Source organism: Natator depressus, chromosome 20 (assembly GCF_965152275.1).
Source record: "Natator depressus isolate rNatDep1 chromosome 20, rNatDep2.hap1, whole genome shotgun sequence".
NCBI lineage: Eukaryota > Metazoa > Chordata > Testudines > Cheloniidae > Natator > Natator depressus.
The window spans coordinates 5,083,878-5,111,855 of NC_134253.1; the positions used below are offsets into that span (position 1 = coordinate 5,083,878).

A 27,978-nucleotide genomic window follows, 5' to 3' on the forward strand; every position below is an offset into this window, starting at 1 on the left:
CCCACTGGTCCAGCAAAGTAGCAGGGGCCTCTGCAAATCTAGGGCAAAGCAGCTGCAGATAAATGCTACAAAAGCCTCACACTTGCCTTCTGGTTCAGCAGCCTCATCCAGCCACCTGAGAGAGATAAGCAGCAACATGGGAGGGGAATGTGTCCATCTAGGACCCCAAACACACTTCAGGCCTTTGTGGGCTTGGCCCCCATGGCTTTGTCCTTGTTTACGCAGGAAATCCCCATCATTGTGTAATCTAATCTTAAAAGCCTCCAATTACCCATCAGATATATGTCACCCTGCCTCAGCATGAGGGATGGGGAATGGGCTACAGAACCTCTTGCAGCCCCTTCCGGCCCTATATATTTCTGTGGTTCTACACCAGGAGGGTTTTGCCAGTGTTCTACTGGAATGACTGTACCAGTAAAACCCTCTTGGTGCAGAGGCCTCCACATTCGGTTTTACAGCAGCATAGCTGTCTAAACAACCCCCATCCCCAACCAGCTCTGCGGCCCAAGGTGGCTTTTTAATACCATAAAAACAGCTCTCCGCACATTACCGGCAAAACTGCACCCAAGACTAAGATCCTCCCTCTCACATCCCATTCAGGGTGACCGACACTGGCAAAAAGACCCCCCCCCCCGTGGGAGGATAGAACAACAGCGACTGAAGGAACAAAAGCCAAGTGTCGTAAGGTGTTTTGTCCAATGCAGACCCCCTACCAGCATATGGGGCATAGGAAGACGGCCCTTTGATGGGGAGCAACAGTGGCATCTAATCTTCCAAGTAATCACTGCCTCAATTTACCCAGAAGAATTGGTCTAGAGGGTGGTTCAAGTTATACACTCCAGCCGAGGCAGACAGTCAGAAGTCAGAGTGGCATTGCCCAAAAAGGCACCTAACAGAGAAGGTAACTGGGTTAGGCGTGGGGGAGTAGATTGTCCTCTCACCCCGAGGACCCAGGAAATCCATGTGGTCCAAGTCTATGGCTCCACCAGATTTATTATAGCTGTACAAGCCTCAGATATTCAGCAACCATTTGCAATATAAAAACTCAGATTTATTTTAATTAAAATAAGTTATATTCATAGAGATTTGACAATTTACATGTATATGATTCTTCCCCCAGACCAGCCGCTCTGCAAGTCACTGCAGCTGTTTAAACGTGCCACAACGAAGCTAAAAAATATCCATTCATGAGTCCTTATGAGAAGCCACCCAGGGGCCTTCTGCTGAGAGTCAGACAGAGAAGGCTGAAACCGACGGCTGAGTGCAATGCATTTTCAGAGAAGCTGTGGTCCAGAGGAAAAAGTTTGGCTAGGAGGCAGTTTTCAGGTCAAGTGTTTCATACAAGAGCCTGGAGGGACGAGGTGCTGGATCCACTTCATGATCCAAGTCCCATGACCCCTGGGAGCCCAGTGGGCAGGGGCCTCACCGCAGAGACACAGGTAAGCCATAGGCTATGGGGGCTGCTCCGATGAGGTATTTGAGTTTGGGGGCCTGGCGGGACTGGGCAACATACTGGAGGAGAGGTGCACCTGACCCTGCCTTTAGCCAGCTCTGGAGGAGCGCCTCCATATAGCGGTCGATGTCTCGGTCAGTCACGTCCCAGAGGTTTCCCAACACCAGGGGGCTGCAAAAGGAACAGACAGACACTTGTCTCCCCTCCAGCAGACACAGGGCTATAGCCAGTACCTTAACCCAGCCCAGCCATGTTTGGATCAAGCCTCGCCTGGGTACAAGGAGGGCAGGTTCAATTCCCCCAACCCCCTCCCACTATTTAATTAGATCTGGATGAGGAAAAAAGGTGTGTATAGCTTGGACTGGAATCAGACAAGTACTAGAGCCATAGAGCTCCACCTGTGTTGGCATCGGGCTTCCCCGCAGCAGAGCGGAGTGCTGTGGCTCAGATTTGAGGAGACATTGATTTATGGCCATTAGCATTTGAAGCTCTATGGGCTAAGCCAGGGGTGACCAGACCTCATGCTTCCAGGGCACAAACAGAGCTTCTAAAGGGGTCAGGAAGGAAACCTACAACCCTGGCATCTCCCTGGCTTATACCTGCCTCTAAAGCAGGATGGGGGGCATGGGCCAATGAGTCGATAGTAGCCAGAGCACAGATTTCCCACACTCAAGATCTCACCCCCAACAGACTCACCATCCTGCCATGATGTACTTGAGGATGATACCAGTTCCCTCCAAGTTGCCGCGCACAGCCAGGGCGGCACTGCTGCAGCCAAAGAGCAGGGCCACAGCACCGCAGTCCAGCTTTAGGATTGACGGTCCATCCAGGAAGCGGGCACCGGCTCCATGCCCGGCGTAGCTAAGGCAGAGTTTGTGGGTGAGCTCACAGCACTGCCAGGGACTTAGTGACTGCAGTTATCTTGGGGTCACTGCTCCCCCACTCAGCTCCCTGGCCTCCAATGAGACTGACTTACAGGGCAAATGCTCTGCACCTCCATGGACTGATCTGATACCCTGCCATTGTCCCCCCCCCTCAGCTCCCCAGTGCTTGAATATAGTTACACCCCCATCCCTGAGCAGCAGAAACCTCTGTCTCTCCAGGATTGTTACACTTGGGTCTTTATACACAGGGAAAGCCACCTGCCATGAAGCTGATGGTTACTGAAACCTGCACGTATCAGCATCCTGTAGAGAAGGATCTCCTACCAAGGCAGGTATCCTCACTGTACAGGAACAAGCAGGGAGAAGGGGAGGTAGCTTGTCCAAGGTCACACCCCAAGCCAGGGAGAGAGCGGGGAATAGAACCCAGGAGTCTAAGGTGCCCATCTTCTATGAGACCTGGTCAGTCCTGCTTGCTACCACCACCCACCCTCGGAGACACTAGTCTTGCTGGCTTGTAGCTGGCTCATGCCGGCACCACTTACATATAGAGATCACGCTGCGTGAGAGCTGACTGCATCTGCTCCTGGCTTGGGACTTCTCCTGTCACCCCCGTCCAGCCGGGTTCGCTGTAAGACGACACTGGATGAGAACAGAGCGTGGACACCCGCCACTCCCACAATGAAGGGCAAACCCCAACGGCATTGCTCAGCAACGCCCCCTATGGCTGCAGGCAGGAGGTCTCAACGGGACACATCTCCATCTCTACCGAGGGAGGCAGATTACAGCCAAACCATGCAGAACCCCTCCCCCAGTGGGCATGTGGGGGCAGAGAGATGCACCCACCTCTCAAACCAGGCTCGGAAGCGCTCCTCCGTCCCTGGCAGGTTGTCATGTGGGTTGAGGACGTAGAAGGCACTGCTGGGATTCACCCCGCAGGTGAGGATGAACCCTGGCCGATACTGAAACGAGGACATAAGACGTGTTGCTCCCTCCCTTAGGTGCAGCATACTGCAGAGCCCAGGCTGAGATCTAGGCGGGCACCCATGTGGGCAGCCACAATCCCACTGGGAGCTATGGGTCCTGGGCACCACCCAGTCCAGCCATGTGAACCGAGTGTCCATGCTACAGCTAGGGAAGCCCCTGGCTGGCCTGTGTGATCACTCCACCCAGCACTTGGAGCCTGCCCCATTGCACCCATTTGCCAGGCCAGGGGTGCTCAGAGCCCCTCCAGCTAGCAGGGAGCGGGGCCAGCACTTTTGGCTGACCCTTTCAAGCTCAGTATCACTTGACGGGTCATACAGGGGGAAGTGGGTCTCCCCCCACCCACCCCAAAAGGGAGGGTCCAGCTGATCTGAGAGCATGGGAGCTACTTACTGGCCTAGCTTTCTCACACAGGCTGGGAATCCTTTCCCAAGGCCCAGCAGAGCCATCCCAGAACAGCCCCCCTCCCCTCCCCTTACCCTCTGAGTGAGGGAGTAGCTGAGCAGGAAGCGCAGGGAGGGTAACCGGGTCACTGGCAGGGTTCTCAAGCAGGGGATGTTCTCCCAGGGCAGCTTCTGCAGGTGCTAGAGAGGAAAGGAGGAGGAGTTATCCGCTGAGCCAGAGGCAGAGGCTGGTAGGGGCATGCTTTGGGGAGAGGATCACTAACCTTGTCCAGCACAAGAACCAGGTGACCGCTCGTCTGCCCACTGCAGGATCTCCACTTGTCCACCGCCTCCTGCAGGAAGGCCTGGGCGGCGTCTGGCTGCGCCGGGCACAGCCCGGATGCCAGGCACTGCACATCTTGAGGGGTGAGGAGGTGAGAGCCGTTCAACACGAGCTGAGGAAAGAGAGGAAGACGAGTGACTGAGCCAGTGTCCCCACGCAGGGGCCAGCAACGTGATGGGCACAGCAAATCCCCCTCCATGCCCCAGGGGAATGGCTTCAACTGAAAAGCCTCCCCCATGTGTATACAAGGGACTTCCTTACCCCATGAGAGCACACTAGGGACCTGGCTCCCCCTTCCTACCACAGTCACAGCATTAGCTCAGCAAGCTAAAGCTAGGCCAGCCACATCGATCCCACCCAGGCTCAGCCAAAAGCCTGGTCATGCTAGGGGCTTCTCAGCTGGTTCTCCCAGGACCACCCCTCTCACCTTCAGCAGTGCCGGATCTGAATTTTGCCAGCCACACCCCCTGAGACGTTCCTGCAGGCTGGAGGCCTCCTTGGCCACACCAGAGTCCTGGCTGGCCGGCAGCAAGGCCCCCTTCCAGCAGCTCAGCACCTCCTTCTCCAGGGTCTCGGTCAGGACCTGCAGAAGGGAAGAGGGAGTCTAAAGCCCCTTGGCACTGGAGAACTAGCCCCCACAGTGGGAAGGCCAAGGGCTGGCCCATGAGGAGGGAGCTCCCACTCTTGTCCTTGTCGGCAGAGTGGGGTGAAGATATGGGAAGCCAGAAAGCCCAAGTCTCCAGCTTGGCTAAGCCAGCACATGTTCCCACGTCCCCACCTACCTTCATCCTCCTGTCCAGCTCTGTCCGGCCCAGCCACCAGTCCCTCTTGTCCGTGCAGCTGCTGAATTCCTTCTGCTCCTTCTGGATGGCGTCGAACTCGCCAAGCACCGAGCTCAGGGGCGCCTGCAAGAGACAGCACCGTGAGCCCTGCCCCGAGCTCAGAGTTGCCGCTGTCCAGGTGCCCCATCGACCCTGCCCCTCACCTTGCTCTGCACAGTTGGGATGTGGATGGTCACTGGGGTGCTCTCCTTCTCCAGCCGCGTTAGCAGCAAGGTGTCCCCAAGGGTGCCGGGCTGAAGGCTCACCAGGGTCAGCAGGCACACTGTTACACCTGGGATGAGCAGTTAGGGGAGTCAATCAACGAGCCGAACCCAGCTAAGAGTCCTCCTTTGGTGTCAGAGGATGCATTCTGAATCCCCCCCAGTGGAAGGGAGCAGGCAGCCTGCAGGAGAGCCCCGCCCTTCTGTGGCATGGACAAAGAACAGTGCAAGCCTCCCACACGCCAACAGCCCTGCCCCTCTGGGGGGGGGAGGAGGAGGAGATGATTTTTGGTTCCCCAGGCCCATTCACTCCTTGTTTGGGGCCTCAGGTTGCAAACAAGGTCCCCCAGCTGGGATGGCTGTTTGCCATAGGGACTCCTGCCCACTAGGAACTGGACCAAGGACAACTCATTTAGCAAAAGTGCTGCTCTATGGCTAGGTGGTATAGCAACATTCAGCCACCAGACCCAGCTGGGTCCAGATCAGGCACCCAGCTGCGAGATGCCCTTTCCCAGAGGCAAAGCCAAAAGCCGCCCGCTACTGCCAGCTGAAAGGGACCCTCCCTCCCAGCACATACCACTGGGGATTTTTTGCAGCTGCTCCCTGAAGCTCTCTGTCTCCCACTGGCCCAGCCCCGCCGAGCTGAATGCAAACAAACGCTGAAGCTGCAAGAGGTGCTGGAGCTGCAAGTTGGCATCCCCTCCCTGCAGGGCGAGCTCCTGCAGCTGGTCAGCAACATCGGCCACTGACTTTTTCTTCATTTTGCTGGAGATGGAAACAGCGTGCAGGGAGGGTCAGTACAGCAGAGACGCCCAGAACCCAGAAAGGAGGGGGGCAGATGGGTGGGGGCGAGTTCAGAAAGACTGTTCTGAACCGAGGGTTATGGAACAGGCAAGTCCCCATAGCAGGGCAATGCCAGGAGCAGCGAGCAGAGCGCCGGGCTGTGGAATCCAGGAAGTGAAATCAACTGGTCTAGCTCCAGTGAGGCAGGAGGCTACGGGGTGTTTAAACTAGGACGAGTGTCCTGACAGTGCTTCTTCCAGTTTGATGTTGCCACCCTCACAGTAGCTTCCATCTCAGGAGCTCCTGAGGATTTTTAAGCCACCCACACCCCTCCCCGAGCTAGGCATTATCTCCATGTTATAGATGGGGTGAACAGCCTAGGGTCACACACTGGTCTTCTGGCAGCACCAGGAGTGGTGGGGCAGAGCTGGCTCCCAGCTTGGTCAATCAGCCACCAACCCATCTTCCCTTCCTGCCTCCAGTTCAGTGTTAACCAAGTTATTTGCCTGTTCACTTTTGGAGGCGTTGTACCGCTCATGGACAGTTTTAATGCTCTCTCATCTTGTGGCAGTGGGTTCCACAGGCTAGTTATGCCCCACGTAAACAGAGGCTATAAAGGCAGCCTTTGCAGGAAGAGAAGTAGTGGATCTAGAAGGGTTTCCCTTTACTGTATGAACCCGCCAGCCAAGGGTGGACAGCTCTTACTACAGTCTCCTGTGAACGTTGCTCATCAGCTGATGGCGGACAGTGATAGAGACGGACTCTGAAACCAGGTAGGCAGTAGTGAGGGGGTCCTGACTGCCAATGCACAGTGCCAACAGCCGGCAGAGCTGGCAGTAGAGGGTGCCTGGAGGGCAGTGGCTGATGGCCTGGAAGGCGGCTTTCAGGGAGTTGCAGACAGAGTCCAGAGAGGACAAACCTGGAACAGTCAGAGCAGATAACCCTGTTGTCAGATGGTGCGACAAGAGCTTTTTCATTCAGCCCTCCCTCCTGCCCAGCGTGAAGGTGGAGATCGGAGCAGAGGGGAACAGGTGGGGTGTGAAGGGTTGAGTGGATTGGAAGGGGGTTGGAGTGGCAGCAAGCAGGTTTTCAGAGGAGTTGGCAGGTTGGGGAGCTGGCAGGCAGGGCAGAATGGACATGCCTCCTCGGCTGTCCCAGGGAAGAGTGGAGGCAGCCTCCAACAGGATTAGTTGCTGCAGTCTTATAGCAGAGACAGGAGGACTGCCAGTGCCCGATCCAAGCCCACCACGCTGCTATTGTGGCTTGTTAGAATGATGGGATTAAGGACAGACAAAGCACAGAGTGCAACTACACCTTGGTTATACAACGGTCCCTGGATTCCCACAGGAGCTCACCTCTCTGTCCCCTGCCACTGCCACAAGGCCCTGATGTTTCAGTGAGGAGGGGAAGCAACAAAGGGAGACCCAGGTGGGGTTCCTAGGGCACTTACTGACAGCAGCAGCCAGGGAGGAGGAGAGCGGCTGCAGGTTGAAGGGGTCGTGGCTTCCTTTCTTCTCTGCCACCAGGAAGTTCTCTTCCAGATCAGCACTGGCATCTCGCCGGAGAACCTCGTGCTCCCCTTCGACACAGTCCTGCCCGTAGGCAAAGAGCCTCTTCCTCCCTGCAGACAAGAGCAGACACTTCCCTCAGACCTTGCCAGGACATCAAGGCTCTGGCTTCCATTGGAGTCTGCTCAAGCCCAGGCTCTGCAGACAGGACTTGGAAAAATATACGCTTCTGTGGGAGAAGTTGGATCCAGAATGTGACAGGATTCAGCTCTCCCTTGTTCAGCGTTGGGACAAGAGCAGCATCCTCAGATCAACCCCGCCCACTTCCTCAGCTCAGGCCTCCAACTTGCCTCTGCTGTCTAACCCCCAGAGGCTTCCCTATCCATTTCAGGACCCAGCTGCGCAGGCCGCCCCCTTATCTACAAGGCCCTATATGGGCTCACACCTATATGCCCAAGGTGGCTAGAGCGCCCCGAGTGCTTTCACTCCACCCCTGGGAGCAAGGCCAATCTTACAAAGAGAGAGTACAACAGTGAAGGGACTTGCATATGCAAACCAAGGGCAAGTCAAGGTTAGACCTTGGGTGCCTCCCAAATCTGGGCTCAGACCAGATTTCTTTTAGCAAGCGCTTTCTCCTTTGCCTCTATTCTCAGCCTGAGACCTCCCCAGATTCTGTGCCCCTCCGCCACCCTTGATCTAACAAGATCCAGCATACAGCTTGCCCAAGACACATTACACAGGACAAAGCGGTCTAGTAGTCAAGCCCTCCCTGCTGACTCCCCCCACCTGTTTCTGGATAGGCCAGAAAGCCAGGCCTACCTGGGGCTGGCTCCTCCTCATCAGATCCTCGCAAGACCTCAAAGCTGATCTCAAATCCCTCTTCCATCACCTCCTGTTCCTTGATGGTTCTCAGGAGCTCCCCTTCCTCCTCCTGCCCCTGTCCATGCCCACAGGGGCCTCTCTGGGCTGCTCCCTTCTTTTCTTCTTGCCCAGCAGCTTTCCTGTTGCCTGCTCGTGTTCTCCGGGGCTTGGCTTTGCTGCTCTGGGGGCAGTTATCCGAAGAGCGGGCTTGGGCCCCCTCTGCATCAGCAACCAAGGCCTTTGGCCGTGAAGCCTTCCTGCCATAGGCCGATGCCTGTGTTGTCTTGTGGCTGGCAGGCCCTGACTCTTTGTGAGCTGCCAGCCCCTTGTTCTCTGGCCCCTGGGCTGCTGCAGTGGGATCCTCCACATCACTGTCATCGCTGAAGACCACCTGGGAACAGGGGGACACAATCAGTTTTCTCCAGTATAGTCTAGTGACCTCCTCTGGGCAGTGCTCAGAATGCATGTGGAGAGAGATTTATCAAGCCCTTCTTGGCACCAGAATAGGATTACAGGAAACAGCCATTTTTTAAAATCATGGGATCAGTAGCCCTGGAATCTGAAGGCCTGAGTTTCTCTCCAACACCAGCAGCACCAACTTCAACTTCTCCTCCACTCTAGCCCAAGCTCTTGGCCTTGGGCAAGGGGAGTAGGAGCGAGAGGACAATTCCTGTATGCAGTTCATGATATTCTTGGCTGAGAAGTCTAGGAGGACTGACATCCCCATTGGAACTGGCTTTTGTTGCCCAACTCTGCTCACAAGCCTGGCTCTTAGATGCTAGTGGTTTCCAGTCCTTATGGAACTGGGCCAGCTAACCTAAAAGTGAAAGGCTCCGTGCATCTTGCGAGCCAACAGGAGTTTCAGGGGCGTCTTATGCACCAGACGCAGCAGAGAACTAGCAATGGAAGGGTTAACAGCCTGCAAATCTAGATGAGTCTCCACCTGACCTTGGGACAATTTCAGCTTTGGGGCACTATTAACCCTTTCAGTCCCTGCAAAGATGTGGTAAGACCAGAGTCCTCATGAAGGGATCAGGTTCCTAGCACAGAGATGGCCAGCTGCTTGTATTTAACTCATGTAGCTAGCAGCAGGGGGGTGTGATAGAGCAAAGGGAGACCCAAGTTAGGTTGGATTACTGAAGAATTTTGCAACAGTAAGCTGCGTCAGGCCGCAGCCTGGTCTTCCCCAGGGAAGGAGTAAAAGCCCCATCGCCAGGGACATGGCAGAACTAGCCAGGACAATGCCCTAGAGAGCAATCTGCGCTGATTAGAGGCGGGGGGCACAGATGGAGTGGGCACCACCCAGTAGACCATCTCCCTATCCCAAATAAGCACAAGCTGTTCACGTCTGACCAACAGGTGGCTCTCTGGAAGTTGCCCAGGCACAGCGTCATGCCTGGACACATACCCCGCCCCCCCCAAATATACTTTCTGCCCTAAAGATACTGTCCATCAATGAGCTCTCCACCCACCCACTTACCTTCAGGCGAGATCGGACTCTCTTGGAAGCTTTGGGAGCCTTCAGCAGCTGGGACTTTGCCCCTGGAGGGGAGGACTCGTTGAACACCATGAACGGAGCCTTGGGGCCAGGGGTTGGCTTAGTGTGCGAACGACCCTTGGTGGTAGGCAAGGATTTCTGCACTGGGGTGCAGGGATCCATCACAGGTCTAATAACAATTGGGGGCACCTCTCCGTCTGAGTCACCCAGGGCAAAGACATCACTGGAGTCTATCAAAGGCAGAGGTTTGATTCCCTGGCCTCTCTTGGCTTTGGGTTTTGGGCCAGATGCTGCCACTGGATTCTTCTTGCTTCTACTCTTCAGGGGCAGATTCTCCTCTCTCTTGATTGTCTTGGTCACTGCTGATCCTTTGGTCTCAGAGGAGGGAGTTAAGGGTTTCCAGGCCCAGGTGCTGGAGAAGATGTGGGCCATGCAGCCATTATGCTTGGAGGCCAGGCTGTAGATGGTAGCCACAGCTTTGGTGAGCAGCAGGCTGGCTTTGTGGTACTCCAGACCTGGCAGGCAGGGCACTCTGGAAGATAGGAACGTCAGGCCAGCCTCCAGGAGCTCCCATAGTCTCTTCTCCGGCTGGTGGCCACCCATGCTTTGAGCAGCCACAGTGGCATAGATGTTGGCGACCAGATTGTCCAGCAGCCCAAGCATGGATCGGTCCCAAATAGCAGCCTTCTTGCCTTTGTGCTGGGATGCCTCCCGCACCATGGTGGAGAAGCGTGAGGTCATGACCACACAGCGCTCCAGACTAGCCTGGAGGAGACCTAACCCTTCTGCTCTGTTCCCTGATGCCAGCTCCCACTGGCCATAGGAGACCACCCAGTGGAGACAGACGGCTGAGAGGGTCACGTCAGAGCAGAGGGAGCAGGAGCACAGGGCGGAGTGGCTCAGGAAGTTCAAACACCTCTTTTTCTTGGGTTTCAGCACCGGGGAGGTGGTCAGGACACTCTCCTTCTCCTGCCTGCTCACTGTGTCCACAAACTCTAGCGACGGGCCCTTCAGGAAGCCATCCTCTTCCCCGGGAGGCTCAGCACTGGGGACTTGGCACTTGCTGCCCTTGGACCTGCCCTTCTTGGGTTTGATCTTCACTTCGCTTTTCTGCTTCTCTTTTGTTTCAAAGTCTGGAGGTGGAGGAGAGGGAGCGGGGTTAGTTATTTGAGTGTTGCCACTTGCAGTCAACCTGTGCTGTGATATACTTAACACACAGTAGACTCAAGACAGACAGACAGACAGACAGACAGACAGACAATCTATTACTGTCCTTTGTAGGAGGCCTTTTCCCCTCAACAGGACAGAATGCTTCCCACCACCACCACTCTGCTCTAGGCAGCCTCAAGACAACACTGATCTTGGGTTGTAGAGCCAGCCTTGTAACCATGGGACCCCCCCCCCAAAAAAATCTAGTTTTATTCCTATATTAACATTGCCTCTCTCTTTCCAAGAAGCAGCTACTAGACACTCCTTTACTGGCCAGTGGGAGTTGCTCTCAGCGAGCTGAACTTGATTTGGTTTGGAATTATGATTGCCAAGTCTCAAGACCTCCCCCACCTCCAACCACTCTGGTTCGTGGATTTCAGGGTGTCCTCAGTTGTATCATTAAAACTATTGTAAGAGACACCCTGCAGAGCAGGAAAAGAATCACTCTGATGTCTATAGAGCCTTCTCTACCCCTCACCATCTGCCTCTGAAGCGTGAGCTGTACGGCCACTGCCACCAGTGGACAATGCCACGGGACGAGCTGGTCACATTTCCTTTTGAGAGGGCATAAAGTCCTCTTCCCCATCCCACTTCTCTCCTTTAAATCAGAAGTAAAAGAAACCTCACCAGTGCCAGATTCTAGCAGGAACAGGGCTTGTTGGAGGTCTGAGTGACACAGCTCCAGCTCACTTCGCTGCAGCTCCAGCTTGGCCTTCAAGACCAGAAACCCAGCACACCTAGGAAGAGAAACCTATCAACAACCTGGATCCAATGAGGTAAGATGGCAGCTTGATTAGCAGTCCATGAACACCAATTTTCTCTCTTCCACCTCAGAACCATTAATGAAGGCTAAAGACATCAAGCTACAGGAGAGTTTAGTTTGTGAAGATTAAAATTTGGGCAACATGCCCTAGAGAATTCCTGTGAGCAGCTGCTCGTTTGAGATGCACCAGGGAACGATCAGCAAGCCCCACCACTAAGGCTGCTTCCTGCACTGGCGGCAGCTTGGACAAGACCCAACACCTGGCCTCCCTATCTGTGATGAGGAAGTTGTCCCCTAGGGCTGGCCTGAAAGCAGAGCTGAACAGCTCCCAGAAACATGGAGTTCCTTCACAGGGATTGAGACACAACACTGACGGAGTTGCTTCACATTGAGATGGACATGCTGTGCCCTGTGAAGGAATCTTTCCCAGTGAGTCCCTTACCACCGAATGGACTGCAGCTTCATGGCGAGTTTGAGGGCTTCCAAGCAGAAGGCTTTGGCTTCACACACCATCTCCACTTGGCTGAAGAGGGCAATGAGCTTCTCCGAGCAGACCAGCATGTCAGCCAGCACCTGCCATTTCTGCAGGAGATTTTCCCCTGCATAAGAAGGGAACAGGTGAATAGGGATCCTCTTTTGCACTGTACCTACAGAGCGAAGGGGAAGCCACTTGGTAATTAAGTTCTACAAGAGACTGCACTACTCCAGACCGTTAACATCATCCAGCTTTTTGCTGGAGAGGCTGGTCAGCGTAGGTCACACAAAAGCTTATGCTCCAATGTAAAGTCATCCTAGTTGATACTGAAGGGCCTGGATCAGCAGGCAGCCAGCCAGATATCATGATGGCAGGCTCTGTATCTCTAGCACAACAGCTAGAATTCCCTCAACTCAGCGTTCACTGGTATTTTGCCCCCTGCCCCTTTAGTTGGTCCCTTCAGTGCTCTCTGTGGGCACTTGATCATGGAAGCTACACTGTGGTATATGGAAGCTTAAGACTCTCCTACTTCTAGAAGGAGAGAGTAGGCCTGCTGACATCAAGGATGAAGTTATATTAAAATAAGATGCATTTCCATCCACACAAAACCAGATCAACCTGAAGTTTTCCACACAGCAGCTAATCCCTGCACAGACTTTGAAGAGTACAACTTGAAAAGAGGCTTGTTCTCCATTTCCTTCTATGCACAGAAGCAAGATCCAGTTAAGACAGCCAAGTCCTCTTAGTCAGGGCTGTTAGCGATACTGTCCATGCACATACACAGCTTACCATGATCCACAAACTGCGTTTCTGTCACAGTTTTAGGAGAGGACAGCAAGTCACCTCCCATCAGGAGAAGGAGGATGCTGCGGAAGAGTTTGTGAGCATCAGCAAGAGCGGTCTCAGGGGTCTTCCATCCTGTACAAGGGAGCGTATGAACATTAGTACCATCTGCCTACCCATACAGGCAGTAGTTAATTCCCCCAGTGTCATTAATAGCAGCGTGCTTGGCATGACACCAGCTATCTGCAGAAACGCCAGCTAAACTTATAAAGCATGCAGATTCCAGCATTCACTCTCCGCCCATCTCAATTGGAAGGGCGGTGTCACAAGATGGGGAGATCAAAGCAGGCAACCCTCAGCCAAGTGAGGGCCATTTTTAGGAAGAGGAGCATCTGCAATGACACTCGGATAGAAGTTACTTGGACCAGTGCCCGCCTATTCCAGGTCACGTGCTGATCCCCAGCCTGGGTCAGGAAACAATCCCTCTCCCCGTCTAGCCTTATACAATGGAGTATGCTATGGTAGTTCTATACCTCGAATAGATTTGGCATTTGTTGCCATTGCAGATAGACACAGGACTAGATCCACCGCTGGTACATTAGCGTCCATGCTCTCAAAGCTCTGGAGGACAGCCTCAGATCGGAAGGCTGCTTTGCTTCTGCCCACACAGGAGAGGTGGAGAAAAGCATTTGCCACATTTGTGGCAAGAAAGGTAGAAGGTACCCAAGTTTAGCATGTCACTAATGTTGTGCGCCAGGTGGTCATCACTGGCAGGCCAGGAGAAAGCCAGATCTAGGTATCTGTGAACTCCCAAGCCACCCCAGTCTGCCAAGGTAGCATATGCCACCCAGTATATGCCCACAACCCCACTGCCATCAGAATATCTCCCATGCTGCTGAGACACTCTGGACTGCAGTTAGGGTTTTGCCATGTCCCCATGCTCACCTTGAGCCCAGAGCTTTTGCCTGAGCTCAGGCAAAAGGCTGGTTGAAGAAAGGCTGAGATAAACTGCCATCAACTGGAGGACATGGGCTCGGAGCAGGTACCAAACCTTTGAGATCTTCTGCAGGGCTGGGTGTTGGAGGACCTCTAGCAACAGAGTGAGGCCTTCTTCAACCTGTATGTGATAGAGATTAGGACTGAGGGTACAGTGACCTGGAAAACAGGTCTTCATATGAACCAAGACCTATCAATTCAGCCTTACAGCTTGATTCTAGTAGCTGTAATCCATGGGACAGACTGGAGTGGAGGACTAGAAATATAAAGGGAGAAGTTTCAAGAACAACAGTGTCGTTGAAACAGCCACTTTTCACCCCTTCTGAGAAGGGGATTTCCTCCATGCAAGATCTGTAGACTGAGACACAGCAGAATGGGTTTAAGATCCTGCTAGTCAGGAACACTGTGGAAAAACCTCAGACCGGCAGGGGGCAGTGTGCAAGGCATTTAAACTGCCTCTGCTCACCCTTTTCTGGATTTGCCCTCTCCAGGCATCTCCACCTGGCACCTTCCCTCAGGAGCATGTAAGCGAACAGCCTGGCTTGCAGAGGACTCATTACTCTAAGTCCTCTCACAGCTGAACAGAAAGGTTTCCATGCTGGCATCAGATCTTCAAAGATTCCTTTCCCAGTGGTACCAGGGTGGGCTTTGATTCCTAAACAAGGTGACTATTGGGCAAATCAAAAGTTTTCTATTAAACATGTAAGGGTTTCAACTAAATTGAGCTTTTCATAAAAAAAAAAAGTATCTGCATTCCACAGGGAGTTATGTTTTTTTGTCAAAGAAATTTTCTGCCTGAAAACTGAAATATGTTAATTTTGAAATGTCACCGAGGCATCTCATGCTTCCACTTTCTTCTATAGACCAGACTCAATCTCCTATGATGCTCCAGGGCCACGTGACTACCATGCACAGGAGGAATGCGGGGGGGGGGGGGGCGGAGAGGATGCATCATCGTGCATCATGGGAGAGGAGTCCAGACTATAGGACAATGGGAGCTCAAGGTACCGAAACTACATGTCCCACGAGGCATAGCAGCTGTATTTCAGAATCAAACTATTACAGCCAAAAAAAAAAAAAAAAAGCTGAATTTTCTGTGGGCAGGGGAAAGCTCCATTTTCCAACTAGCTCTAGTAGATCCATATTTAAAGGTCACATTAATGATTTCTGCAGAGCTGAAGCTTGATAAACATCAAAGGGACTGGAAAGTAACAGGAGCTACATTTCAAAGGGTTGGTTACCTTATGGTTTGCACAGCACAGCTGGCTATGGAGTATAAGGCACGTTTGCTTCAGCACTAGATAGGAGTCACTGCTGCAGTCAGCCTTTTGCAAGCAGGACTCTGCTTCTTCCAGGAAGATCTGAAAGGAGATAAGCCAAATGAAGCATGCCCAGTCCAGGGATTGCCACAGAGCAATAGCTGAATTCAGCTCAACCATGGTCATGTTAAAAATCTTAAGAGGCACAAAGCACCACAAAAGCTGGAAGATTAGGATCACATTAGAAACCACTTCTTCCACTGAACTCCCACGTACTGGGCAGCTAGCTTTTCTTCACCTCCCCATCACAATCCTAGAAGGCAGCAACACTACACAGAAAAGCTGAAAGTCAGACCTACCAAGTGTATGACACTCCAGGCTTGACAGTTCAGAGCATGGAAGTTAGGCCAAGTGTCCCCACCCTAGCAGAGCATGGCACCATTGGCCTGCGTGTCAGTGGCTCCCAAGTTTCTTTCCGCCCAGAACCTTTTTGGAGTCTGCCTAATTGTCCCAAACCCCCTTCATTTCCAGTAGTCCTGGAACAAACCCCGCCAGCATGATCTCTCATGCGTGGTGTGTGAAGGAGGCCATTGAGAACAAAATGCCATCCTCCATTCAGCAAAAGTGCTAGAATGCTGCTCTGACTCAAAGGACTGACCCCCACATAAGCCCAGACAAACCCCACCTTGGGAACCACTCCTATAAGTCACCTTTTTACCACCACCCTAACCCTGATACTTACCTTGGCTTCACTGGGGCTCTCCAGCAGGAACAGTAGTTTAGTCACTTGACACAAGGCGTTGGCTGTCCCAAGCCAGTCACCAAGGACACTGGAGAGGGTTCTGATCAGGAGATAGCTTTCCATGGATTGCAGCGGCTGTGGGACAAGGAAAACAAATACACCCCCATCTCTTTGGAGACTCATCCTAGACAAGCTGCACATACTTTAAAGCCATCACTTCATCCACTTCAGGATGAGGTATTGCAGCCATTTAAGAGTTACATGACCCTTCAGGGCGGCAAGCTGCAGGGAGAGAGGAGAGGAGACAAACACTCCTACAGCAATGAGGGCTGTGCGAGTACCCAAATAGAGAGGGGACCACAGGAAGCCACAGTGGAAGAGATTGGGACTGTTTAAAGAGGAGACACCGAGAACGAGATACAAACAGGGATTGTTAGAGACGGTCACAACCAGAAGGCTCCTATTGACCCTCACAATGAGATTAGAAAAGGCAACACAGGAAACTGACATTGTATAATTAGCCTGTGAACTCCCTGCCGCAAGGTACCAAAGACAAGATTTTAATTGGCTTCAAGAGCTGAATGTTTATATGAACACCTCCCACCCCCATCCCTACGCCTCTGTTACAGTAGATAAAAGTGTAAGGATATAAATCCTCATGCTTCAGGGCATAAGCCAACCGCCAATGGCTAAGGGTCAGGAATGAAACCTCCATGGCCAAGTACTGAAGAGATTTCCATAATGGTGTGACACCTTCCTCAGAAACATATGGAACAGGCTACTGTTGAGATAGGGATACCCAACTACATGGCTCAATAGGGAGCACTGCTGTAGGTCAGGCTATGGTCCTAATCTAGGGAGGAAGGAGGATCAACAGAAGCTGATCACTGATCATGTCAGGGAGCTCCAAGTGCTGGGGCTGCAGTGCCCACAAGGGCCTTGAGTCTGTGGCACTCTGGCTGGCCGCGCTGCATAGCAAGTTCACAGAGCAGATGGCAGAGCCAGTCTTGCTCTGGGTCAGTCTCAAAATGGACGCAACAAAAAATGGAGATGAAGACTTGAGACTAAAGTACGGAGGGGGCTGAAATCAGGGGTGGGAGCATTTCTTTTAGCCTGTCATTTCATGGAGCATGGGACTAGGAGCCAGGATTCCTGGGGTCTATCCTGGTTCAGCCACTCACCTTGTGGCCAGACTGCTCTCTGCCTCAGTTTCCCCTTGGCTAGAGCAGCACAGGCACTGATTAAAACATGAAGGGTCACATAAGACAACACGCTGGCTCACTTTTAGCCACTGGGTCAGACACAAATAACTTTAGTGTGAGTAGCTATAGAGATGACCTAGGGTTAGTACTAGTCTGAAGCCCTCATGCACTTCAATGTTCATGTTGAATAGCCCTCAATGCCACAAGGCTATGACGAAGCCACCTCCCCAGCCCATCAGAGCCCAAGGCTCCAAATACCTTTGCCATCATTCTGTAGAGTGCTGCCAGGATGTGCAGGGAGACCACGGTCTGCTCGGCACTGCGCACTACCGGGACTCCCTTCTTGGCCAGGAGCTTCTTCCACAAGGCAAGGGCATCATCCAGGCACTTGGCCTGTGCTAAAAACCAAGGCATGTAGCTGTCACTCAGCCACCAGGGGTCTGATCCCTCTTCCTCCAGGGCCAGAGGATCAGACATGAATAAAACCCACCTCTATAGCAGCAGTGACCAAACAGTTCTTGAGAGAAGGCAGAGGGAATGATTCAACAACCCCCACCACACGCAAGCAGGGGTGTTGTAGGTTTGCAGGTGACAGTATCTAGACAGGCCCAATGTGCTCAACTAAACAATGGAGAGACCACCAATCCCACACCCACTGAAGTGGCAGAATTGTGGGATACATTCCCTTTACTCCCAATGGGAGCATCCCCCACCCCCTTGCACCCTGGAAGGCTGAATGGGAGACTGTGTGCCTCACCCCCACCTCAGGGATTTTCTTTCCTGGGCCCAATGGATCGGTTTAACCCAGACCGGAAGAGATAGGCATTGCTCCAAGATACTGTTGGCATTTAACTGTACCACCTCAGAGAGGGTCCTCACCAGAATCTGCCACCAGGTTGAAGGAGATGCTGTTGTACAGGAACTTGTCATCTTGGAGCTTGTCTTCATAGTTGAGGTCATTGGGTTCAAAATCCTCCAGGTTCTTGTGCCCCTGGTCTCCGACTCTCTGGTCCCTCTCAATGCTCTGCAGCAGGTTGAGAGAAGCCAAGGCAGTTACAGCACATTATTAATGGGACATCTGATGGGAGAAGAGCTAGATCTCCCATCAAGTATCAGGGGGTGAGAGTTTGTCTCAGCTCCATCACCACTGGCTTTTCACCCCTTGGGGGGAAGGCAGCCAGTCTGATGGGCCAGGCATGGGGAAGGCTCCCAAGGACAGCATCCCAGACAACTGCATGGGAGCAGCATGGGCACTTCCCTGTCCTTTCTGCTCAGCCATTTCACTGCTGCAGGTGCTGGTGCTTTGCAGCCAGTTTCTACAGGTGGACCATTGACGTTCTACTAGAAAGACACCTGGTATATCCAGTTTAAACCAGGCACAGCTGGCACACATGGCACCCACCACTTCTCATTGTGGCCATCAGGCAGTTGGAGAGCTTTTCATTGGCCCCATTGATACCGGGGCTGCCCCCGGGCACAACTCCCCAAAGACAGCACCATAGGCTTCGGTCTGTGGTGCCGAAGCCTCTCACCTACCCTTGACACCCAAAACACTGTCCTCAGCCCAGTACAATGCCGAGGTGGCTCCGGAGCATAGACCTCCCACGTGGCAGTGAGGTTTGATCAGAATCACCAGCACTGCAACACACCGCTGCTGCGGCCACCTACCTCCTGCATTTTGGATTCGAGGGTGCAGATGTAGAGCCAGAGCAAGGCCTGTGCTTTGTCATCCAGGAGCTGCTCCTGGTTCTCAGCACTAACAGGTACAGAGTCCAACAGTCGCAGGGCCTCCTGTACTGAGTCCAGGGAGGAGCTACAGGAGAGGATACCGGTTATAAGAGACTAACAGCATCTCACCCTCAAGGATCTCACAGCACTTCACAGAAGGTGGGAAAATATCATCCCCATTTTAGAGAAGGGAAATGGGTACAGGTCAGCAGTTAAGTGACAGAGCTTGGTACAGAACCCAGGTCTCCCATATTCCAGTCCCTTGTCTCACCACTACTGTCTCCATAAGGCATGTACCGTACAGAGAGGCCTTTAGTCCCCAGGGCTATCGTCCGGCACCATAAGATTCAAACCAGGGAAGAGGAGTCATGTGAGGCCAAACCCCATGATAGTTCACACCAGGGGCAGCCCAACAGTCCTGGAGCCTTAGCACCTTTAGTCTTCTAGAGGAACTCCATGGAATGCCCCTGTAAGGTAGGTGGAACATGAACCTCCCAGATGGTAGGCACAATAGAAAAGACATGGCCCCTTTTATTCAGTAGCTCTGCTATAGGGATCATTAGTGTAATGGAGACATCTCCTGCCCTGCACATGCCTGGAGCAATCTCCAGTGCTTACAGGGTGCCAGGTTGCAAGGGGCTGCATACCTGGAAACATTTGTAAGACAGAAGCTGGGTCACTAAGTGGCCCCATGTTTTCAATACTGCTGGGGAACCCCCCACAACTGGCTGCTTTCCCCACGTGGCTGCCTCCTGGGGAAGGGTAGCCAATCAGAACTGCTGCAGGAAGCAGGTAGCAGAGGGACAGGCAGATAGGAGGGTGATGAGGCCTGCCCCACCTGCCACTCACCAGGCGGTCTGCTCCGTGTAGTCATGATAACACAGCACCTGGGCCAGCTCCACCAGGTTCACCGCCCGCTCATGCTCTCGGCTGCTCTCCTCTGAGCAGATCTCCAGCAGGTCACAGATCACATTGAAGCGCTCCTGCCCCGTGTCGGCCCGTGTAGCCTTGTAGGCTTTCAGTTCTTCAGAGAGCACAGACACCAGGGTCCCTGCATCCAGGCCATGCCCCTCCAAGCCATCCTTCAGAGTCCTGCAGCAAACATGCAGGTCAGACAGGAGCATGCTTGGAGGTGGGCCACTCAAGATGGCTGCTAGGGCTCCTGATAGCCCCACCCATAGCTGTGCACTACAGCACAGACCCAGCTTTCTAGCCAAGGTAGCATTTCTTCTGGCAAGTGTCAGGTTAGTCTTTAGGTATGTCAATAGCTTCGATTATTAGGGCCTACCAAATTCACAGCCATGAAAAAATGTGTCACAGACTGTAAAATCTGGTCATGTGTGTGCTTTTACCCTATACTATACTGATTTCATTGGAGAGACCAGTGTTTCTCATATAGGGGGGCCCGACCCAAATGAGAGTTGTGGGGGGAGAGGGGGTCACAAGGTTATTTTAGGGAGGGGGTCATGGTATTGCCACCCTTACTTCTGCGCTGCCTTCAGAGCTGGGCAGCCGGAGCGTGGCAGATGCTGGCCAGGCACCCAGCTCTGAAGGCAGCACCGCCAGCAGCAGTGCAAAAGTAAGGGTGGCAATACCGTACCAGGCCATCCTTCCTTCTGCGCTGCTGCTGGCGGTGGCTCTGCCGTCAGAGCTGGGCAGCCGGAGAGCGGCGGCTGCTGGCTGGGAGCCCAGCTCTGACGGCAGAGCCACCGCCAGCAGCAGCGCAGAAGGAAGGGTAGCAGTATCGCAACCCCCCCATGCCACAATAACCTTGTGACCCCCCACAACTCATTTTTGGGGTCAGGACCCCTAGTATTACAACACCATTAATTTCAGATTTAAGTAGCTGAAATCATGAAATTTGCGATTTTTAAAATTCTATGACTGTGAAATTGACCAAAACGGACCCTGAATTTGGTAGGGCCCTAATCATTGCTTACACAGCTGTGTCTCTGCTAGGAGAGTGACTAGGTTGTGTGTGTGACAACAGATCTGTCTCTGGCTACTGGAAGAAATATACTTCCATTTTACAGATGGGGAAACTGAGGCAGAGAGCAGTCTGGCCACAAGGTGACTGACTGAACCAGGATAGACCCCAGGAATCCTGGCTCCCAGTCCCAGGATCCATGAAATGACAGGCCAAAAGAAGTGCTCCCACCCCCGATTTCAGCCCCCTCCTTACTTTAGCCTCAAGTCTTCATCTCCATTTTTTGTTGCGTCCATTTTGACTCTGACCCAGAGCAAGACTGGCTCTGCCATCTGCTCCGTGATTTTGCTTTGCAGTGCCGCCAGCCAGAGTGCCACAGACTCAAGGCTCTTCTCAAACCAACACAGCTTCCTGTAGCTTTCCACCTGCAGCTTAAAGCATTTGTGCAACTGCAGAGAGACAGAGAGCATGACTTGAAGGAGCATTTTGGAATAGGATGGACAAGATTCACTTCCACCTAATCCCTGCAAGGAGGCACCATCGGCAAAAGCTTCCCCGTTCCCTGGGCCCTAGAGGCCCAAGCCCCACGCTGCAGCCCCCATCCTGGTGGAGAGCCAGTCAGGACTTCACATCACTAGAGGACAGAAAGGAAGTGCCTTACACCTCCTGACACTCAGGGCTGGAGCATGCTGCCTTCATGGAAGTCTGGATCCTATAACCCAGGTACTCAAGCTCATGGCTCCCTTACACCAGACCCCCAAGCCCCCAGTGAGCTACCTGGAATCTTAGACAGCTACTCACTCTTTCTGTGGACATCTCTGGATATTTACAGGATTCTGCCATCCCCAGCTTGCGGCAGAACACCTCAGTCACCGAGCTGGCCTCCACATACAGCTTCTGGCTGTAGAAGCCATAGGCCAGCTTGAATGCACACGAGGCTGCCACAGCAAACAAAAGCATGAATATTAAAGGCTGCCTCACTACGAGATTACTCTCACACTATCCTCACCCCTATGGAGGATAGGGGCCCACCGCCCTCATTCTGCAAGCCTTGTTACCAATACCCTTGCGAGAGAATCTGTCTGCCATTGCTCCCACAGCTCATGGAGACTGAGCAAACCGCTTGTCTGGAGAGATCTGGATTTTCCAGCAGAGCATCAAGGATCTCACTGGCCTAGTGCCAGCCATGTGTAGCCACTTACAGACACTGTCCCCAATACTCCAGCAAGGAGAGTATGTCATGGAGGCACTGTATTTGGTCTCAAAAGGAAGGATTTGCCTTGGGCACCCCCTGTTAGAGAGCTACAGTTGCAAACTCCCCACAGCCATCCCATCAGAAGAAAGCATCAGTCTACAGAGGAAGTGTAAAACACTGACAGGAGGAGACACACCAGTCACTACTAAACTGGTCTATCCAAATCTCCTCACTTACCCTGGTGCCACTCCACTGACTTCAGCTGAATTGCTGGAGATTTGCACAAAATGACAGGATCAGGCCCCAGGAGTTCAGTTAAGGTAGGATACCATCCCCTCTTGACGAAAAAGGCTGAAGGCTTTTATATAGCTCCACGTCACCATTCTGGGGCCCCTCTCCCCGCATTCCCTGCTTTGAACACCCCCCTAATCCTATGCTATGTGCAAGGCATGGATATCAATTCCTCCAATGGATACTGGATACCAGTAACACACACACACACACTTCCATCCCAGGGTGGGCTTTGTGAGTCTCAAGCCCACACTCGGATCCTTCACTGCTCTTTGGGCCACAAGATGCTCAGTCATTTCCCTGCAGTGCAGATTTAAGGAAGAGTACGAAGAGTCAGATGCAGAAGCAGGCCAAGCACTTCCTGGGACTGAGGGGGAGGTGGGGGCTAGGGGAGGAGGGAGGAAGGTCTAGTGGCAGGTGATTTGAACAGAACAGTTGATAGGGATACTGAGGTGGGAGGAAGAGGATGGCTCACGGGGTCTAGGAAGAACATTTTCTTTAGGGTCCCATCAGGAAAGACACTGCAGTGGAGCCACTGCTCCCTAGTAGCAGGGATTACCAGGACAAACAGGAGTCAAGAGGCAGAACTTCGGAGAGGCTTGGGGCAAGAGAAAGGAGTAGCAGCAGCAATCATGCTGCTCTTGTTCCGGTTCACATGGGAGTCTTAGCATCATCCAGTGGCAAGACTTTGCAATACCACATTCTGTAGTCAGCGCCAGTCCAGCACCAGCACGGGGTTACTCTGGGAAGGATTTTGTAATCCAAAGAACCAGGGCCATCTGGTCACAAGCCATGCCTGTTTCAGCTACTACAGGTTAGAGCTTTTGCAGGATAGGGAGGAGCCTACAGCGATTGCAATGCTTCCCTGCCTAGAAGGGAAAAATCTCAGTCAGACCTGGCAGAGGGATCTCAGTGGAGGAAGCGGTCAGTATCTCTCCCTGGCAGCCCAGTGCGGCTTAGGATATTTGTGGGGCGTTAGTGAATGTTCCAACTTTTTTCATGCCGAGTTTTGTTCTGCATTCAGGGTAAAGGACCAGATCCTCGCACAGAGCAGTGAACATTGGGAAGGCCATTCCCTCCCCACAACAGCAAGCCTTGTAACCCACGACGGAGCAGGACCCTGCTCAGAGGCTCAGGGACTGACCTGTGACATCAAGGTAGTCCACCTGGTCTTGTTCGGAGAGCCCCTCTAGTGCATCAAGCATCCAGGTAATGACACTTTGGCAAGAGCCCACCAGCTGCTCCAGTCCAGCCGCCCCTGCCACCTGTGGAAAATCAGAGGTTTGGGGAGCAAGGGAGATGCAGCAGGAGTGCTGGAACATTTGAGCAGTTGCATGGGAAAGAAATAATCAGGGATTAAGAGCACGAAGCAGCATTCTTCCACTGTTGCACAGCCTTTATCTGCTAGTTATGCTCAGAACTAAGAGGGTCACCACTTCACCTGGAGTTGCTATTGCTGGTTAGCACTATAGAGTGGTGATTGTGATAATTGACTTGCCTTTGCAAAGCAGTCTGACCTCCAGATGAAATACAACAGGTACTCGTCTCTCAAAATACTGGTTAAAGTTTCATGCCATGCAGAAGAGGAACACCACCACCTAGCTCTTGCATAATACTTCTCACCTGTAGATCTCACAGCACCTTACAAAAGGTAAATATCTCCATTTTGCAGCTGGGAAAACTAAAGCACAGGGAGGCAGAGTGACTTGCCCAAGGTCACCCAGCAAAGCAGTGACGGTCAGGAATTGAACCCAGGTCTCCTGAGTCCCAGTCCACTAGGCCTCTCTAATAGTGCAGCCCAGAATCAAAGGCTGAGGGTTTACAGGAAGTCAAGGGCAGATTCAGGAACAGAATCCAGATTTCCCAACACTAACCACGTGACCACACTGCCTTCATTTGGGTGGGAGCAGAAAGCAACTGACAAGAGGGAACCCTGGTGTAATAAATGTACCTTATGCTCATAACAACCTGCAAGAACCATGGCTCCTAGAGGACATCTCCTGCTGACCATTCAGTGATGCTCTATGGCATCTTCAGCCCAGTCTAATCAGAAACCTTCCAACCAAGAAAGGCTGCATAAGGCATCCATCATATTGTTCAGCGGTAGGCTGGATGAGACTGAGCAATCTCAGAGAGGGGGAGTGTTGCCATTACAGCACTCAGAGCCCTGCTGAGCCAGGACCTCAGTGAACCAGCCCCCACATGGGAGTTCAGTGGCCTCAGATTGGGACCAGTCCAGCAATGAGAAGCTTAATGTTTTTTTGCACCCACGCTTCTTGGAAATCTCCCTTGCCCACTCCCAGCTCCTAGTGGTGTACCCGATTCCCTCCATTGCCAGTACCTGGGAACCCAGGAAGGCATCATATGCCACTGTGGTGCAGAGCTGCAGGCTGTGATAGTGTAGCTGTTTCACGGCTTGTTGCTGTTTCATGTTGTCAGGAGGAATCTGAAGAGGGAAAACAAAAAGGCAGTCCACAGATCAGCATGGAGAACGCACACTGGCATCCCCAAGGAGCATTCGTACCAGCTCAACACACATGGATCAGGCCCCATTGAAACAATACAAAAGGTTGCACTATCATTAATAGGCAGACAGATGAGCTATCAAACAGCAGCAGCAACTGGCTAGTATGTGGATGCAGGCCCACCCCACTCACCTGTGATGCATCCTTATTAGTCCTCATCTAGCTCACAGAGAAGGGAAGCTTGCATTTGTCAGCAGAACCCCTTTTTCAGGTGGAGACACACCTGTGCACCCTAGCAGGTTAGATTTTGGAAGGCCACATGATTCCCAGACAGAGGGGACATCGACACTGCAACTGGAGGTGTAATTTCCATCTTGGGGAGACCAACTCACGCTAGCTTGGATCGAGCTAGCACATTAAAAACAGCGTTGCTGCAGCATGGGCAGCAGACATTAGCCGCTCACATATGTACTTCTTAGGGTCTCAGACGGGATTGTGCTGAGGCAGCTCGGCTGTGGCTACACTGCTATTTTGAGTGCGCTAGTTCTATCAAAGCTAGTGCAGGTATGTCTACCTGAGCTCAGACTTACCTGAGTGTAGAGTTACCCAGAGAGCGTGCTTCCTTTCTGCTGTGCAAAGCGGGTGTACTGCGGAAGTGGCACCTCAGCCATAGGCAATCCCCAGCCTAATGCCAGACTGGGCTTTAGAGCCCTGGAGCTCGAAAGATCTCAGCTGCCAGTGGGTCTGATCCTTTGCTGCACTCCCGGGCTGCGCACAAAGCCCAGATGAAACCCTGGCACAACCCTTTGTGTCTCAAGCCCCACCCTACCTAGGGGAAGCCCCTAAATCACAAGCTTTACTCACACTATCCAGCAGCCTATGGAGAAGCCAGGAATAACCCTCCATGAAGGCGGAAAGGCCAAGGATGTCCTCCAGGCTGAACAGCCTCCGCTTGCTCTTCTTCATGTACCCATTTAGGGAAGAGACAATGAGCTGGCAGCTTTCACCCAGCACTCTGGGCAGGGGCTCAGGGACTCCAGCTGCACAGCTCAGAGCTGCAGCAGCTTGGGAGAGGGGCAGCCCAGCCTGACTCTCACCCAGTGCTAACACCTGGTTTAGCCGGACTCCAGCACGAAGGAGACCCAGAGCAGCACCAAAGCCCTTCCCAAGGTCACCAGTTCCTTCCAGGTAGCCCTGGGCTTCGTCTATCACTTCTTTGCCTTCCCCAAAGCAGCTGGTCTTGCAGAGACGCCGGCACCGCTCCAAGGTGAGCTCGAACAGGCATAGGGACCGCTGCAGGGGCAAGGGCTCCGCTGCACTCCTCCCACCCAGTATGGCTACGATCAGGTGGCGAGCAAGCTGCTCGCTGAAGAAGCAGGCATCTTCTTTGCTCAGGGGGGTCCTTTGGGCCTCAAACATCACAGCAGCAGCTGCAGCTTGACGAGCAACTTGGGAGGTAAAGAATGGGGGCTCCAGGGGCAGCTGGGCTGAGCAGTCTTCCTCCAGAAAGACCAGAAAGCGCACGGCCTGCAGCCGGCCTGAAAGCACCACCCTGGTTTCCTTTGGTGCCTGGTCTGATTTAGCAAGGGCATCTGCACCCTTCCACAGCACACTAAAGCTGCTCTTGGCAATGGCCTCAAAGTCTTCAGCAGGCACCTCTGGGGACCGGCACCTTGCCAGGTTGGCATAGAGCAGATCAGCAAACCTTAAGCAGGCATCATAGGCTCCCTGGGTGGCAATGTTCCTCAGCAGGTGGTAGAGGATTTTCTCCAGATAAAGGGGAACACGCTGGGGCCCGGCTGCTATATAACCCTGGCATGCCAACTCAGCCAGGTCCAAGAGGCTTTCAAAGTGTGCCAGGCAGTTCCTGCCTAGTCCCAGCCAGTAGTTGCAAGCCCGCAGGATTTTATCACACACCGTGCTCTGCCAGGAGAGCTTGCTTGTACTGGCTGGGTCTTCTGGGGCACAGGCAAGGCTTTCCTGAAAGGAAACAAGATGATTAGTGCAACTGATACACACCTTTTATCGGAGGATCTCAGAGCATTTTCATATTAGGCCTCCCAACCCCCTCACAGGACAATATTGGTCAGGTTCTTCAGATGGAGAGTCTGGGGCACAGAAGGAAAGCAGCGTCCATTGAGAAGTTACACTGAGTCAGCAGCAGAGCTGGGGATAGCACCCAGGAGTCCTGATCCCCAGTCCCCTGCTGTGACCCCCAAGCACTCTGACAACTAGGGAGTATGGAACATGCCCAGTTCCTCAACTGTGTATCCATGTACAAAGCCTCCTCTGTTTCTGGTAGTTAATGCCAAACTTTTTTCCTGGCCATACTTCTTGCTAAGGGTCCGATCTAGAGAACAGCTAGACGTCCACTTCTCCCACAGTGGGAGTGGTTTCAGAGGTCTTCTCCTGCAGTCTCACCTTCAATTCCAACAGCAGCACCCCCGTCTCCTCCCAATTGCTGGTTCGTGCCATAAAATCGGTTCCTTTTAGGCGCTTCATCCTACTTCTGGCCTGTAGCAAGGAAGAATGAACCACGATACAGGAGTGATTGGATGGCATTCTCTGGCCTGTGTTATACAGGTCAGACTAAAGAATCTAGTGATGCTTTCTGGCCTTGAACTCTGTGAGCCAATTAATTCTGTAAACGCAAGTGTGCGTAAAGACCCATTGCACAGAGAACCTCTCCAGGTCTCCTCTGCTGGCCTCATGTGGGTGAAAACATCACATCCAAACCAGTTCTCTGTACTCAAAGTTCTTATCCCTCACTGCCCTCCCATCTTCCCACACCACAGTGCATAGTAAGCAAGATCAAAACTTCTGCAGTGTTGAATGATGATGCTCATCTACAGGCCATTTCATTGACCCTGCCAAGTACCATCCTGCTTCCACCTCTCCACCATCACCCTAGTTCCCCGGGACCAACTTGCGAGTGGGCCCCGGGAGATCCTTCTCAACTAGTCCTCGGGACTGACCCTTGTTAACTCACCAACAGCCTGGCTATGGGGTTCTCAGACTTCATTGCACCGCGACCCCCTTCTGACAACAAAAATTACTACACAACCCCAGGATGGGGGACCAAAGCCTAAGCCTGCCTGAGCCCTGCCGCCCAGGGGAGGGGGGGTGTGTGTGTGGCAAAGCCTGGGCCTCACCACCAAAGCCCAAAGGGTTTCAGCTCCAGACAGGGAGCCTGAAATCTGAGTCCTG

General features: G+C 53.0%; 1 protein-coding gene across 2 annotated transcripts; it reads right to left on the bottom strand.

The window, feature by feature from the left end:
* Positions 1–1,118: 1,118 nt before the first annotated feature.
* ESPL1 (extra spindle pole bodies like 1, separase) lies at positions 1,119–27,978 on the bottom strand. 2 transcript variants are annotated; one of them, XM_074935322.1, is made up of 31 exons: positions 27,761–27,978; positions 27,193–27,285; positions 25,636–26,751; positions 24,648–24,752; positions 23,451–23,619; positions 21,622–21,758; positions 21,076–21,269; positions 19,743–19,985; positions 18,834–18,978; positions 18,045–18,189; positions 17,424–17,563; positions 15,964–16,098; positions 15,204–15,323; positions 13,912–14,083; positions 12,973–13,101; positions 12,151–12,307; positions 11,573–11,682; positions 9,719–10,869; positions 8,197–8,629; positions 7,320–7,490; positions 6,575–6,788; positions 5,664–5,851; positions 5,030–5,157; positions 4,827–4,949; positions 4,472–4,627; positions 3,986–4,156; positions 3,798–3,902; positions 3,181–3,296; positions 2,880–2,963; positions 2,150–2,314; positions 1,119–1,624 (listed from the first exon to the last, which is right to left on the bottom strand). In XM_074935322.1, the coding sequence occupies exons 1-31, from the start codon at positions 27,791–27,793 to the stop codon at positions 1,423–1,425; spliced, it is 6,750 nt and encodes a 2,249-aa protein (XP_074791423.1). In that variant the 5' UTR covers positions 27,794–27,978; the 3' UTR covers positions 1,119–1,422. The 2 variants fall into 2 exon arrangements, with proteins under 2 accessions (XP_074791423.1, XP_074791424.1); XM_074935323.1 differs by lacking the exon at positions 27,761–27,978 and having other exon boundaries at positions 23,451–23,571; positions 27,193–27,333.